Source organism: Phacochoerus africanus, chromosome 15 (genome assembly GCF_016906955.1).
Source record: "Phacochoerus africanus isolate WHEZ1 chromosome 15, ROS_Pafr_v1, whole genome shotgun sequence".
NCBI lineage: Eukaryota > Metazoa > Chordata > Mammalia > Artiodactyla > Suidae > Phacochoerus > Phacochoerus africanus.
This window is the reverse complement of record NC_062558.1, coordinates 115,495,090-115,509,383: the sequence shown is the minus strand read 5'-3', so window position 1 is coordinate 115,509,383 and position 14,294 is coordinate 115,495,090. Positions and strand designations below refer to the sequence as shown.

Sequence of the window (14,294 nt, the reverse complement as noted above, 5' to 3'; positions counted from 1 at the left end):
TTTGAGTCCACACATCCTATCCGCCTTATATCCTCTTATATACCATTTACTTTGGGAGCAGTGGCAGGGCTTGCCCCATCATATCTTTTAAAACTCTCAGGTTGTAGTTAAAGGAATGTTGGGGTTGGGGTGGAGTGGAGGGTAGGGAGGGCTTGGTGGTAACACAAATAAGCCAACTGGTGAGAGAGTGGCAGCAGAAATTGCCCTGAACTTAGGAAGTACTAGAGGAGAAATCTTGACTGTTGCCCAACCCACTTCTCCCTGTGACTCAGAATGTGGGATTTTGTCAGCCAGTTTTGTGCAGTCCTTTAGCACTAAGCACTACCTGTGTTTGGCACTTACATTTTAGCAAAGAAACTCTTCAGGGCAGAAACATGTAGCTCCATTCCTTCCCCCACCCCATCTCAGCAAAAGTCATGACCATCTCTGACTGTGATAATCAGACATCCAGGAGCATCCTTCAGTCTTCTTCTCTCTTACCCTTCTTTACCAATCCATCATCAAATTCTTTTTTTTCTTTTTTCTTTTGTCTTTTTTGTCTTTATAGGGCCACATCTCCGGCATGTGGAGGTTCCCAGGAAGGGGTCTAATCAGAGCTGTTGATGCCAGCCCACATCAGAGCCACAGTAACACTAGATCCAAGCCGCATCTGCGACCTACACCACAGCTCACGGCAACACCAGATCCTTAACCCACTGATTGAGACCAGGGATCAAATCCGCAACCTCATGGCTCCTAGTCAGATTCCTTTCCGATGCGCCACAGTGGGAACTCCTCCATCACCAAATTGTATAGATTTTTTTTTTTAACCATTAAAACAATTTTTGAAATACATTGACTCAACTGGCTTTCAACTGGGGTTATTTTGCCCCTCCAGGGGACATTTGACAATGTCCATAGACATTTTTGATTGTCCCAACTGTGGAGGTGCTACTGGCAGGGATGATTCTAACCATCCTACAATGTAGGAGACTCACCCCCGCATCCAGTCCCAAATGCCTGAAGTGCTCAGCTTGACAGCCCCACTTTGCTTCTCTTGTTAGGACCATAAAACCAACTCCTGACTGACTTTCCTATTTTTACTCTTTCTACTCTCCTAACCAGTTGATAATCCTTCTGCTGCCAGAATGATTTTAATAAATCTGATCATATCATTACTCTGTTGAAAACCAGTTAATGTCTTTGTGTGGCTCTTGGGCTAAAGACCAGATTTCTTTTTTTTTTTCTCTCTCTTTTGTCTTTTAAGGGCCGCACCTGCAGCATATGGAAGTTCCCAGTTGAATTGAAGCTGTAACTGCTGGCCTACACCACAGCCACAGCAACTCAGGATCCAAGCCGCTTCTGTGACCTACACTACAGGTCATGGCAGCGCCGGATCCTTAACCCACTGAGGGAGCCTAGGGATCAAACCCGCATTCTCATGAATACTAGTCGGTTTCATTAACCACTGAACCACGACGGGAACTCCAAGACCAGATTTCTTAATGTTGCCTTTACCTGACTTTGGCACCTTCTCTAGCCTTGCATATGTTCTACTATCTCCCTCTGCTCCAATCACACTGCCCTTGCCAGTTCATACAATCTATTGTCCTGTCTTAATACTTTTACACAAACTTTCCTCTGCCCATTTTCCATCCCCTACCCATCAGCAATCCTCACCCTTTAACTCTCAGTGAAAATGGCACATGCATACAGAAACCAGCTCTGACACTGCCCATCCAAGTAGGAGAAGACCACAACAAAAGTCCTCATGATAGCATGTTCCTTTTCTTCTTAATTCAATCTGTGATTCTACATTTCTGAATGGATGTCTACCCCCCATCCCACCCGGTGCTCCACCAAGAAACTTCTTCTAAGTTCCATGAAGGAAGGAATTGTATCTGGTTTTCTTTTTTTTTTTTTTTGTCTTTTTGTTGTTGTTATTGTTGTTGTTGTTGCTATTTCTTGGGCCGCTCCCGCGACATATGGAGGTTCCCAGGCTAGGGGTCTAATCGGAGCTGTAGCCACCGGCCTACGCCAGAGCCACAGCAACGCGGGATCCGAGCCACGTCTGCCACCTACACCACAGCTCACGGCAACGCCGGATCCTTAACCCACTGAGCAAGGGCAGGGACCGAACCCGCAACCTCATGGTTCCTAGTCGGATTCGTTAACCACTGCGCCACGACGGGAACTCCTGGTTTTCTATTTTGTTCCAAACACTAGCGCAATGCACCGGAGTATTTGGTAAGTATCTGTGAATGAAATGAAGAAGAGAAGGTGACAAGACAGGAAAGAGAGATGTAAAGAAGGGAAAAGGAGAGGACTGGAGGGGAGGGACGAAGGAAAGGGGTGAGGTAGCAGAGGGCAAGAGAGGATAGGAGAGGGGAAGAGCAGAAGCAAATTGACAACTGTTGACCGTTCCATTAGTTGCTTCCAGAAGCTGTCTGCCTCCTTGAAAGAGTGGAGCGCACAATAGAGAATGTAATACAGTAATTAAAGCTTGGAGCTCTAGATCTAGACTAGACTTGTCTTTAAATCCTTCTCAGTTTTGTAGTCTTAGAAAAATCTCTAATCCTGCTTTCCTTTTCTGTAAAATGGGCCTGAGGAGGGATTTGAATATAAATGAAATAATACCTGGACGGCGCTTGGGACAATGTCTGGTATGGTCAGCACTCAATATTTTAGTCAGCTATTCTTCTTTTTGAATATTGTAATTATTTGCCTCGGGGTGGGGCACGCCAGCACGTCACCCGGGACCCACCCATCGCTCATTTCCCGCTCTCCCATTGGTCCAAATTCGTCAGCCCTTCCACCAATCCGCTTGTCTGAAACGACAGAGCCAATGGGCGCAGGGGTTACGGTCTCCCGGATACGGTGTAAACAGCGGAGGCAGAGTAACCATTGCAGACCTCGGCCTAGGTGTGGCGTTTGCTGCCCGCAGCCGCGCTGAGAGACACACTGCCCATGGCGCAAGGCCGGGAGCGAGACGAATCCCACAACGTTGCCATCGGCGCGTCGCTGTCCGTGAGGTGCGGCGCCCACCGCCTCGCACTGACTTTTTCATGCGGAAATACCTCCCTCGGAACTACCACCTCTCCCTGTAAACCTTCTCTCCTGCAAATTCGACCTCTTCTTCAACTCTCAATGCCTGCCCGCGGGCTTCCTATCTGATTTCTCTCCATTCCCCTAGTGCTCTTATTCAGTGACCGCATTTCCAGATCTTTCCACTCCACACCCTCTACCTCTTACTATTCTGCGACTCCACCTAGCGCCGGCTTACACAGAATCTCTCTCTCCTCCACTCATTTCTACCTCTTCTTTCTGGCTGTTACCTTCAGTGATCTATTTTCCTTTCCTGTACATTCCCAACCCCCATCCCAGTGACAGCACTCCTCCTATCCCAGTGGTCTTGGGTGATCTTCCCCAGAGTTAGAGCCATTAATCCCTTCCTTCTAACTCTAATCCACCGACTTTGGATTTATTTGCACCTATAGTGGGTTTTGAAAAGCATAAAGCGCTGCACAGATGTAAATTGGTATTAATTTCCTTATACATTCTAGAGTGTTCCTGGCACTCTGTTCCACACTACCTCCAACACTGTTCCTGGCTATACTCTCCATTTCCTTAATGTTTCCTTCTCTTGCCCTTTCCACCATCTTTAAGCATATTTTATTACTTAAATAGAGGTAGAGTCTCCCCTCACTCCAGACTCCCTCTCCATCTAGCTTACATTCACCACACACTCCTTACTTTAAAATGTTCCTTTTGTGTTCTAACCTTTTCATTCATGTTGACTTACTCCTTTTACTTTCTGCATTTATCTCTAGTTTTAGATCTAAAATATGGCTACACACGTTCCATCTTTGTAAAGAAGCAATTTTCCTACTGGGCTCACAACCACAAAGCAAGCTGTCCTATTCAAAGATGTTTTTTACAGTTTATTTTTAAAATCAAAACTAGTTATAAAGCAAAGGCCCAGGATGCATCCTGTTTTCTATTGGGATCAAGCTCTTTTCTCTCTCTGACTTTTTCTTTTCTACATATACAATACCCCAGAGATCCTTCTGAGATTTTCTCAGGTTTGAACAAAGGTTTTGCTTCACTAGAAAAGCTGTCTGAAGAGACTCTTAGTTTAGACCTATAGAACTTTCAGTCTGCATCTAAGTTTCTGTAACACCTGGACTCAAACTGGTCTCACAGCTGGCACATGTATTCCTTTATCTTAGAGATTGTTTGGAGCAGAAAGGGAGTGAAAAGACAATACATGTGTTTCAAAGATTTTGGTGATTTTTTGTTTGCTTCGTTTAAGGAAAAAAAAAGAGGAAAAAGTATTTGAAATACATTATATTGATGGTGACATATCTTTTCCCAGATGGGTGCAAGGATTCCCTAAGCAGAATATTCATTTTGTCAACGATAGCACCTTTTGCTACCCTTGTGGGAATTTCATAATATTTATCAACATTGAAACCAAGAAAAGGACTGTACTGCAGTGTATAAATGGAATTGTGGGTGTCATGGCAACTAACATTCCTTATGAAGTTGTGGCTTTCTCTGACCGTCGGCTAAGACCTCTCATCTACATATACAACTTTCCTGGATTGACCAGAAGGACCAAGTTAAAAGGTATCTTTCAAGATCTTTCCTCTGTCATGACTGAAGGATTTTGTTTTAAGATGCGATCAGGGAGTTCCTGCTGTGGCACAGTGGGTTAAGAGTCTGACTGTAGCACTTTAGATACTGGGCCCAGTATGGTGGGTTAAGGATCCAGCATTCCTGCAACTGTGGTGTGGGTCACAGATGTGGCTTGGGTTCTGTCTCTGGCCTGGGAACTTCCATATGCTGCAGGTACAGGGGGAGAAAAAAAAAGATTTGACCAGACCTAGCTCTTATAAATTAAGATTTTTTTCTTTTGTAAGGATTTTTTTTTTCTGGTTTTGGTGGTTTTTGTTTTATTATCCTTTTGTTTTATTATTTTATTTTGTTTGTTAGGATTTTTTTTTCTGGTTTGGTGGTTTTTGTTTTATTATCCTTTTGTTTTATTATTTTATTTTGTTTGTTAACACACATTATAAAGAAGGAATCAGGCTAATCTCTGAGAATTTGTTAAGTGGGCTAGAATCTTGCCACTCAAATTGTGGTCGGCTTACAGTCAACATTGCATCATTTAGATGCTTGTTATAAATGTAGAAACTCTGAATTGTACTAGAGAATTCTAATATGCATTTTAACTAGATTCCCCAGGTGATTCATATGCACATTAAATTTGAGACCCACTGATTTAGAACACTGTATTAGAGCACTATATGCTGTTTAAAAACCTTTTTCAGCACATTTTTTTTTTACTTTCCTGATGACTCATTGATAATCTAGCTCAATGGATGTTGTTTAGCTTCTAGAGGTGAGTCTCTAAGCCTCAATTTCCTTATCCATAAAATGAGGATAGTAGTATCTACCATTAAGACTGATGATAATAAATAAAATCACATGTAACATATATAATTATATAATATATATGAAGTATATACACATGCTATGTTTACACTGTGTCAATGTTTCCTACCACTTAAATTACTATGGACTCATTCATAGCTGCAGTTAACCCAGACTGGGCTGCTGCATATCCATTGGAGCCTCCACATAACCTTCCCTGTTTTGACACATCGTGGACAGGGAGCTCAGGAGGGCTTGAGGCTGATCTTAGTTTTGTAGCCTTATGGGTTAAGGAAATGCTTGGGTCAAGCCAGGGGACTTCACTATAATTTACCATTTTATTTATGGGGAAATATTTCTATGGTCACAACAGATTAAAACATTTAAAGGATAACCCATTGATACATTGAGGACTCTGTACAGGCATACCTCTTCTATTGTACTTCACTCTATTATGCCTTGTAGATGTTGCATTTTTTACAGATTGAAGGTTTGGGGCAACTCTCTATTAAGTATATTGTCAACATTTTTATAATGGTATTTGCTCACTTCCTATCTCTGTGTCATGTTTTAGTAATTCTTATGATTTTTCAAACTTTTCCCATTAGTATTATGTTTGTTATGGTGATTGGTGATCTTTGAGGCTACTACTGTGATTGTTTTGTGGTGCCATGAACTATGCCCATATGAGATGGCAAACCTAATTGCTAATTTTGTGTGTCTTCTGATTGTTCCACCAAAAACACTGTTCCACCACAGTCATTCTTCTCTCTGTCTCTCCCTCTTCTCAGGCCTCCCTGTTCCCTGAAACACACAATATTAAAATTAGGCCTATTAACAACTCTGCAATGGTCTCTAAGTGTTCAAGTGAAATGAAGAGTTGTACCTCTCTCACTTTATAATTTTATTTTTTCCATTATAGCTGGTTTACAGTGTTCTGCCAGTTTTCTGCTGTACAGCAAGGTGACCCAGTTATACATACATGTATACATTCTTTTTTCTCACATTATCATGCTCCATCATAAGTGACTAGATATAGTTCCCGGTGCTATACAGCAAGATCTCATTGTTTATCCATAGGTACCTCTCTCGCTTTAAATCATAAGCTAGAAGTGATTAAGTTTAATGAAGAATGTATGTCAAAATCTGAGAAAGGCCAAAAGCTAGGGCTCTTACACCAAGCAGCCAAGTTGTGAATGCAACATTCTTGAAGAAAAGTCAGAGTGCTATTCCAGTAAACAGGTAAGTGATGAGAAAGCAAAACAGCTTATTGCTGATATGGAGAAAGTTTTAGTGGTCTGAATAGAGCAAACAGCCACAGCATTCCCTTAGGCCAAAACCTAATCCAGAGCAAAGCCCTAACTCTCTTCAGTTCTGTGAAGGCTGAGAGTGGTGAGGGAGCTGCAAAAGAAAAGTTCAAAGCTAGTGGAGGTTGGTTCATGAGGTTTAAGGAAATAAGTCTTCTCCATAACATAAAAATGTAAGGTGAAGCAGCAAATTATCCAGAAAATCCAGCTAAGATAATTAAGGAAGGTTGCTACTCTAAACAACAAATTTTCAGTGTAGATGAAACAGCCTTATATTGAAAGAAGATGCCATGTAGGATTTTTATAGCTAGAGGAGAGAAATCGATGCCTGATTTTGAAGCTCCAAAGGATAGGCTGACTCTCCTGTGAGGGGCTGATATAGCTGGTGATTGAGCTGGGGCTCATTTACCATTGTGAAAATCCTATAGCCCTTAAGAATTATAGTAAATATCCTCTGCTTATGATATATAAATGGAACAACAAAGACTGACAGCACATATGTTGACAACATGGTTTACTGAATATTTTAATCCTGCTATTGAGACCTACTACTTAGAAAAAAAGATTCCTTTCAAAATGTTACTGCTCATTGACAATGTACTTGGTCACCCAAGAGGTGTATTGGAGAGGAGATATACAACAATATTCATATTGTTTTCATGTCCTGCTAACACAGCATCCCTTCTGCAGCCCATGGATCAAGGAGTAATTTCTACTTTCAGGTCTTACTATTCAAGAAATACATTTTGTAAGACTATAGTTGCCATAGGTAGTAATTCCTCTGATGGATTGCTGAAAAATCAATTGAAAACTTTCTGGAAAGGATTCACCATTCTAGATGCTATTAAGAACATTTGTGATTCATTGAAAGAGATTAAAATATCAGTATTAACAGGAGTTTGGAAGAAGTTGATTCCAAACCTGATGGATAACTTTGAGAGGTTCAAGACCTCAGTGGTGGAGGTAATGTGCTGTGGTGGAAATAGCAAGAGAACTAGAATTAGAAGTGGAGCCTAAGTGTGTGATTGAATTGCTGCAATCTCATTGTAAAATGTGAACAGTTGAGGAGTTGCTTCTTAAGGATGAGCAAATAAAAGGATTTCTTGAGATGGAATCTTGGCAAAGATGCTGTAAGATTGTTGAAGTGACAACAAAGGATTTAGAATGTTACTTAAACTCAATAAAGCAGTGACAAGGTGTGAGAAGATTGACTCCAGTTTTGAAAGTTCTCCTGTGGGTAAGGTGCTATCAAACAGCATTGCATGGTACAGAGAAATCGTTCATGAAAGGATGACTCAATTGATATGGCAAACTTCATTGTTGTCTTATTTAGGAAATTGCCAAAGTCATCCCAAAGTTCATCAACCACCACCTTAATTGCTCAGCAGCCATCTACATTGAGGCAAGACCCTCCACCAGTAAAGAGATTATGACTCAGTAAAGGCTCAGATGATGGTTAGCATTTTTTTTTGTAATAAAGTATTTTTAAATTGAGGAATGTACATTGTTTTTTTAGACATAATGCTATTGCACACTTAATAGACTACAGTAACTGTAACTTTCTATGTACTAGGAAACAAAAACAATTCATGTGACTTACTTTGTTACAATGTTTGCTTTATTGTAGTGATCTGAAACCAAACTCATGATGTCTCTAAGGTATGCTTGTATATGGATTATAACTACCCTTCATCTTTAAAATATCTCTAGCTTGATTATTTGGCTATAGCCTTGGCCAAGCAATTGAAAGTTAATTCAAACCAATAGCCAACATTCATATTGAATAATGAAGCTCTAAAGTCATTCACAATAAAATTAGGACTAAGTTATCAAGGGAACCTGATGTTACCACTGGTATTTAAGAACATGATGAAAGACACTCCCAGACACACACCAACCTGAAAGTTCTAGCCAGTGCAACAAAATATGAAACAGAAAAAAATGTAGCTTTGGGAAAGGAGTTAATGGATAATAGTGTACTAGGAATAATAACAATGCTCAGTAAGGTGCTGGCTTGAAAATAAATATGCATGAAATTAGATGATTTAAATATTTAGGAATACTTCAAAGAAGAAATGTGACTGACCTTAATGAAGAAAACTACAAAAATCACTGAATAAAATGTTTAAGCATATAGAGGTATATTCCTGCATGGAAAACTTGTTTATTATAAATGTATTTCTGATGTTCTTCACTGAATGTAATTCATAGGCTTATAAAATGTTTTAGAGAGCCAGGAGTACTTAAATGAAATGAATGTTCTTCTAAAACAAGACGTAGAGAAGGAGAATAATTTGAAAGACATTGATAACAAGACAGAGGGTCCTCTTAGCGCTATGGTGTTATAGAAATTTATATGTGGTATTGGTACAGGGATCACCTGATCTGTAGAAGAGTTGAAGACAGGAGACAGACTCTGAAATATATAAAGTTAAGAACATGGTGAAAGATACTCCCACACACACACACACACACACACACACACACACATGCATACATGCACGCACATGCACAGAGCACACACACACATACATCAGATTATATGGATTGTTTAGCAATGGTGTTAAGGAATGTATTTGAACAAAAGTGTGAAGTTAGGTACTCATGTCATGCTGTGTATCAAAACATATAAGAGTTCAATAAACACAACAAACCCATTGAAAAGAAAAAAAATGTAGAAGATTGAAATGTTTTGAGAATGAGGAAGAACTTTTCACACAAAGAATAAAATTTTAAACATTAAGATTTATATGTTTGATTACATGCATATTTAAAACTAATGAACCTTTAAAATACCACAAAAAATTAAAAGGCAAATAGTAAACTGAGGAAAATATTTGGAACAAATATGACAATAATAAAAAAGAGAGTTCCCTGGTGGCTCAGCAAGTTAAGGATCCAGCATTGTCACTGCTGTGGCACAGATTTGATCCCTGATCTGGGAACTTCTACATGCCATGAGTGCAGCCAAAAAGAGAAAAGAAAAGATATTCCATTAGAACAATGGAAAAGGAGCTTGGCCAAATCACAAAACTACCCGTGACCCCAAAACATCAAAAAATATTTCATCTCTACACCTGAAACTAATACAACATTGTAAGTCAACTATACTCCAATAAAAACTTTTTTAAAGATTCCATCTCAATATTGGTTTTAAAAAGTGTCATTTCCATAGAGAACAGACTTGTGGTTGCCAAGGAGGAGGTGCGTGGAAGGGGTGGGATGGACTGGGAGTTTGGGGTTAGTAGATGCAAACTATTACATTTAGAACAGATAAGCTATGAGGTCCTATTGTACAGCACAGGAAACTATGTCCAATCTCTTGTGATGGAAGATAATTTAAGAAAAAGTATATATATATATATAGCTGGGTCACTTTGATGTATAGCAGAAATTGGCACAACATTGTAAATCAACTATGATTTTTTTAAAAGTGTCATTTAAACCAAGATAAGGGTTTTTTTTTGTTTATCAATGTCATAATTTTTTTAGAGCTCAAAATTGCTAGACAGAGTGCAGCAAAATTGATAGCATTCATTTTTGTTGAAAGTGGGGGTAAAAATTCATACAAAAACATGACTGTGAAAAAGTCAGTAATAGGAGAAAGCAAGGCTTGCAGCTCTGGAACCACACTGAAGACCAGGAGATAAAGGAGGGGAAATCAGAGCCTCATATACAAGGAGGCAGAAACTGACACTTCCCTGTTTTAGCATCCTCATGATGCTCATTTTAAACACATTGTTGCTGAGAATTTTAAAGCCACATTTCATTTCTTCAACTGTAGGTATAAATGAGATTAGGACTTTTTATAGTTCTAAGAACTGGAAGATATTAAGCTAAGGGCGAGATATGACCTAAGGGATAGAGATATGGAGCTAAGCTAGAATTATCACAACTCCCCAAGGTATTTCAAGTTGTTTGAATAACATTTCTAATTACCATGTTTCATATATTTATGGAATATTTTATGGTTCTCAGGTCATTTCAATCCACATGGGGACATACATGGTGCAGTGTGCTCAGTTAGGCACTAAAGTTTAGAGACAGCGACCTCATGGTCTTAATTCACTCTAAAAACTTTTTAAAAATGGATCTTAACTTTGCTCCCAGCTTTCTGTTCATACTGTTAGAAATCAGCTAGGACATCTTTTATTACAGGAGCCAAATACTTTTGAATTACAGAAAATTATTAGGCATGGGAAATTAAACCATAAGACTATAGTTACTCTGAACATGATGACTAATCCTTGTAATGAATTTTATATTTTAGGCAATGTTCTTCTGGATTACACTTTACTTTCCTTCAGTTACTGTGGCACCTACCTGGCAAGTTACTCCTCCCTCCCAGAATTTGAACTGGCCCTCTGGTAAGTTGCAGCCTTCTGCAGAATTCCTTTCATTGGGTCACAATTTAATCTTGTCCTCTTGATTTTTTTTTTTTTTTTAAATCTTTTTGCCATTTCTTGGGCCGCTCCCGCGGCATATGGAGGTTCCCAGGCTAGGGGTCAAATCGGAGCTGTAGCCGGCTGGCCTACACCACAGCCACAGCAACCCGGGATCCAAGCCGCATCTGCAACCTACACCACAGCTCACGGCAACACCGGATCCTTAACCCACTGAGCAAGGCCAGGGATCGAACCTGCAGCCTCATGGTTCCTAGTCAGATTCGTTAACCACTGAGCCACGACGGGAACTCTGTGTCCTCTGGGATAGGTGATAGGACTGGGGATGGAGGGAAGTAGGAATATTTGGGAGCTGGTTGGGCGGCAGCAGCATTGGATTTGGTGCCTGACTGAACAGTGGATGTGGTGCTGAGGGAGAGGGACAGTTGAGGGTCATACACAAAGGTGCAACTTGAGAAACTTGAGAACATTAGGCAGTTATGTTCAGAAAGATACAGAGGACATGGTGAGGGGGCTAGGAAGAAGCAGTGGGAGAAGATGAGTTGGGACAAGCTGAGTTGAGGGTGCCTGAAGTAAATAAATGGAGATACCTAGTTGGAAGTTGATATAGCAGTTGGGATTTAGGCTCAGTTGTTGTCACAAATCCAAGTCACCCTAAAGAGGTGGCCTAAACAAAACAGAAATATTAAGATCATAGATTAATTAATTATATCATGAATTCTCAATTTATATAGATCGTTTTCAAATAATTAGATAAATGTTCTTAAGCTACGAAGTTCAAATGAGTTATTTTTCACCCAAACACTTTTTCTCTAAGGAACTGGGAATTAGGTGTCATTTTGTGCAAGAAGTCACAACCTGGTATAGATGTAAGCCAGATGACTTTTAACCCCATGAACTGGTGCCAGCTGTGCTTGTCAAGTCCAAGTGCAGTGACTGTTTGGACCATTGAAAGATGTAACCAAGAACATTATCTCAAAGCAAAGTAAGAGACTTCATTATAATACAACAAAGTAGAGAATCTTTGTGTGTATTTGTGCAGTGTGATTGGATTAATTTTATGAATTAGGTGGCTTTATACATGCATCTTAACTTAAAACATCTTTCTACATGTATAATTACCTTGGAATGGTTGTTTGCATTTCTAAAAAATTCTCTGTAACCTGATTTTTCCACCAGTTTTCTTTTAAATATCAAGATTTTTCCAAAATAGTTTAATTTTCCAAAATTGTATTTGCTCTTACTATTTCAAAACATGTTTATTGTATATATGTGTATTTTTTTTGGCCTTTCTTTTTTTTTTTTTTTAGGGCCTCACCTGTGGCATATGGAGGTTCCCAGGCTAGGAGTCTAATCGGAGCTACAGCTGCTGGCCACAGCAATGCCAGATCCGAGCCACATCTGCAGCCTATACCACAGCTCATGTCAACACTGGATCCTTAACCCACTGAGCAAGGCCAGGGATCAAACCCACAACCTCATGGTTCCTAGTCGGATTCTTTTCCACTGTACCACGATGGGAACTCCTATTTATTGTATATTTTAAAAGGTCATGTTAGGGGTTTTTTTTGCTCCTATTACTCTAATGCCCAACTGGAATCTCAAAAACGTATTATTTTTAGGTATGAGAAGTGTTTAGGGTATACCTTCAACCACATTATCTGTAACCAAAAGCGTCACAACCACATTATCTATAACCAAAAGCGTCATTGCATGTAGTAAAGTCATGGGAATTACTTATTTAAATAGAACTGAATCAAAGAGAAATTCTAAGACAGATGTCCTCGTGATAGTTTATAATAATGGTACCTTCACTGAAAAGAGTTCGAAGACTTAAGGTGCCCCTGAGCTGACCATTCTCACCATGCTCCCCAAAGTCAGAGACAAAGGAGGCATTGGACATGCACATCCTTGAAAATACAGTTTTCGAAAAGTTGCCTTTTTAAGAGAAATGTGAAGCTAGTGAATAAAGTTTTTGAAACAGAGAAGCTTAAGAGAGGCACTTCTTTTCCTCTCAGTATTCTTTATGTCTCAATTTAATTTTTACAAGAACCCATTGAATAATCCAATCTGTCTCTAGGCAGAGTTGACAACATTGTACCTTTTTGTAAAAAGGGTAAGGTCTCTATCAGATCCTTGCCAGGGCCAGTAATTTATCACATCTTTCTCTTGTTTTGCTTCCCTTGAATATTTTTTTCTAGCTCTGCATGTTGAGTTGTGATTTTTCTATAAGCAAATGAAAATGGGAGGCAAAATAAGTGGACTGTCTTGGTTTAGAAAACAAGCAGGATTTGAAAATACTTAATTAAGCCTTGCATTTGAGTACTAAGTACTGTTTTCATGTGATCATTTTTTCAGTTATTCATCATTTATAAAATATAACCAGGGACATTTTGAATTAATGTATAAAGCCATAAGTTCTCCAAACTCATCTTTATAGCCATATTATGTTTTAAAAGGAAACATATGGTATATTTGAAAATGAATTATTATTATTTTTTTTTTGTCTTCTGTCTTTTTAGGGCCGCACCTGCGGCATATGGAGATTCCCAGGCTGGGGTCTTTTCAGAGCTACAACTGCCGGCCTACGCCATAGCCACAGCCACGGCAGATCTGAGCTGTGTCTGTGACATGGCAATGCTGGATCCTTAACCCACTGAGCAAGGCCAGGGATCGAACCCGCAACCTCATGGTTCCTAGTTGGATTTGTTTCCTCTGGGCCAAAATGGGAACTCCCTGAAAATGAATTCTTGATACTAGAGATTGTAAAGGTAGCTGAATACAACCTACATTTATGTTTATTTTGGCCCATGTATTTTTTTTTTTTTAAATCTGCATCAGTTGCCAATATTTAAAATTTGAGAAATTTCTCATAAATATCCAAATTTGATATTCTCTTGAAATTTTGGAACCAAAATTCTCATAGGTCAACAAACCTTCCTCACTGAAACAGAGTAGTATCTGTCAGCTTTACTGTGTACAGGGATAAAATTCAGTTTTTTTTCTGTGTGGGGAAAATCCTAGTTCTTTCCTACTGTGTTTTTCTTCCCCATGAATCTACTCACAGTGAACACCTCAATTCTAGCATTTGCGGTGGAGGCTCTTCCCCACACCAAGCAATTCTCCATGATATCAGCTGTGTGTCCTGCTATTCAACTCAATTCTGACA

The 14,294-nt window shown here is 39.5% G+C and overlaps 1 protein-coding gene across 2 annotated transcripts in view; it reads left to right on the top strand.

Annotated features, from left to right (window-relative positions):
- The first annotated feature begins 2,876 nt into the window (after positions 1 to 2,876).
- CFAP43 (cilia and flagella associated protein 43) overlaps positions 2,877 to 14,294 on the top strand; it is a 109,268-nt gene continuing 97,850 nt past the window's right edge. For both annotated transcript variants that reach the window (XM_047761507.1, XM_047761508.1), the window contains exons 1-4: positions 2,877 to 3,011; positions 4,355 to 4,608; positions 10,993 to 11,089; positions 11,943 to 12,110. In XM_047761507.1, the coding sequence (XP_047617463.1) occupies positions 2,947 to 3,011; positions 4,355 to 4,608; positions 10,993 to 11,089; positions 11,943 to 12,110 (584 nt within the window). In that variant the 5' untranslated portion in view covers positions 2,877 to 2,946. The remainder of the gene's footprint in view (positions 3,012 to 4,354; positions 4,609 to 10,992; positions 11,090 to 11,942; positions 12,111 to 14,294) is intronic.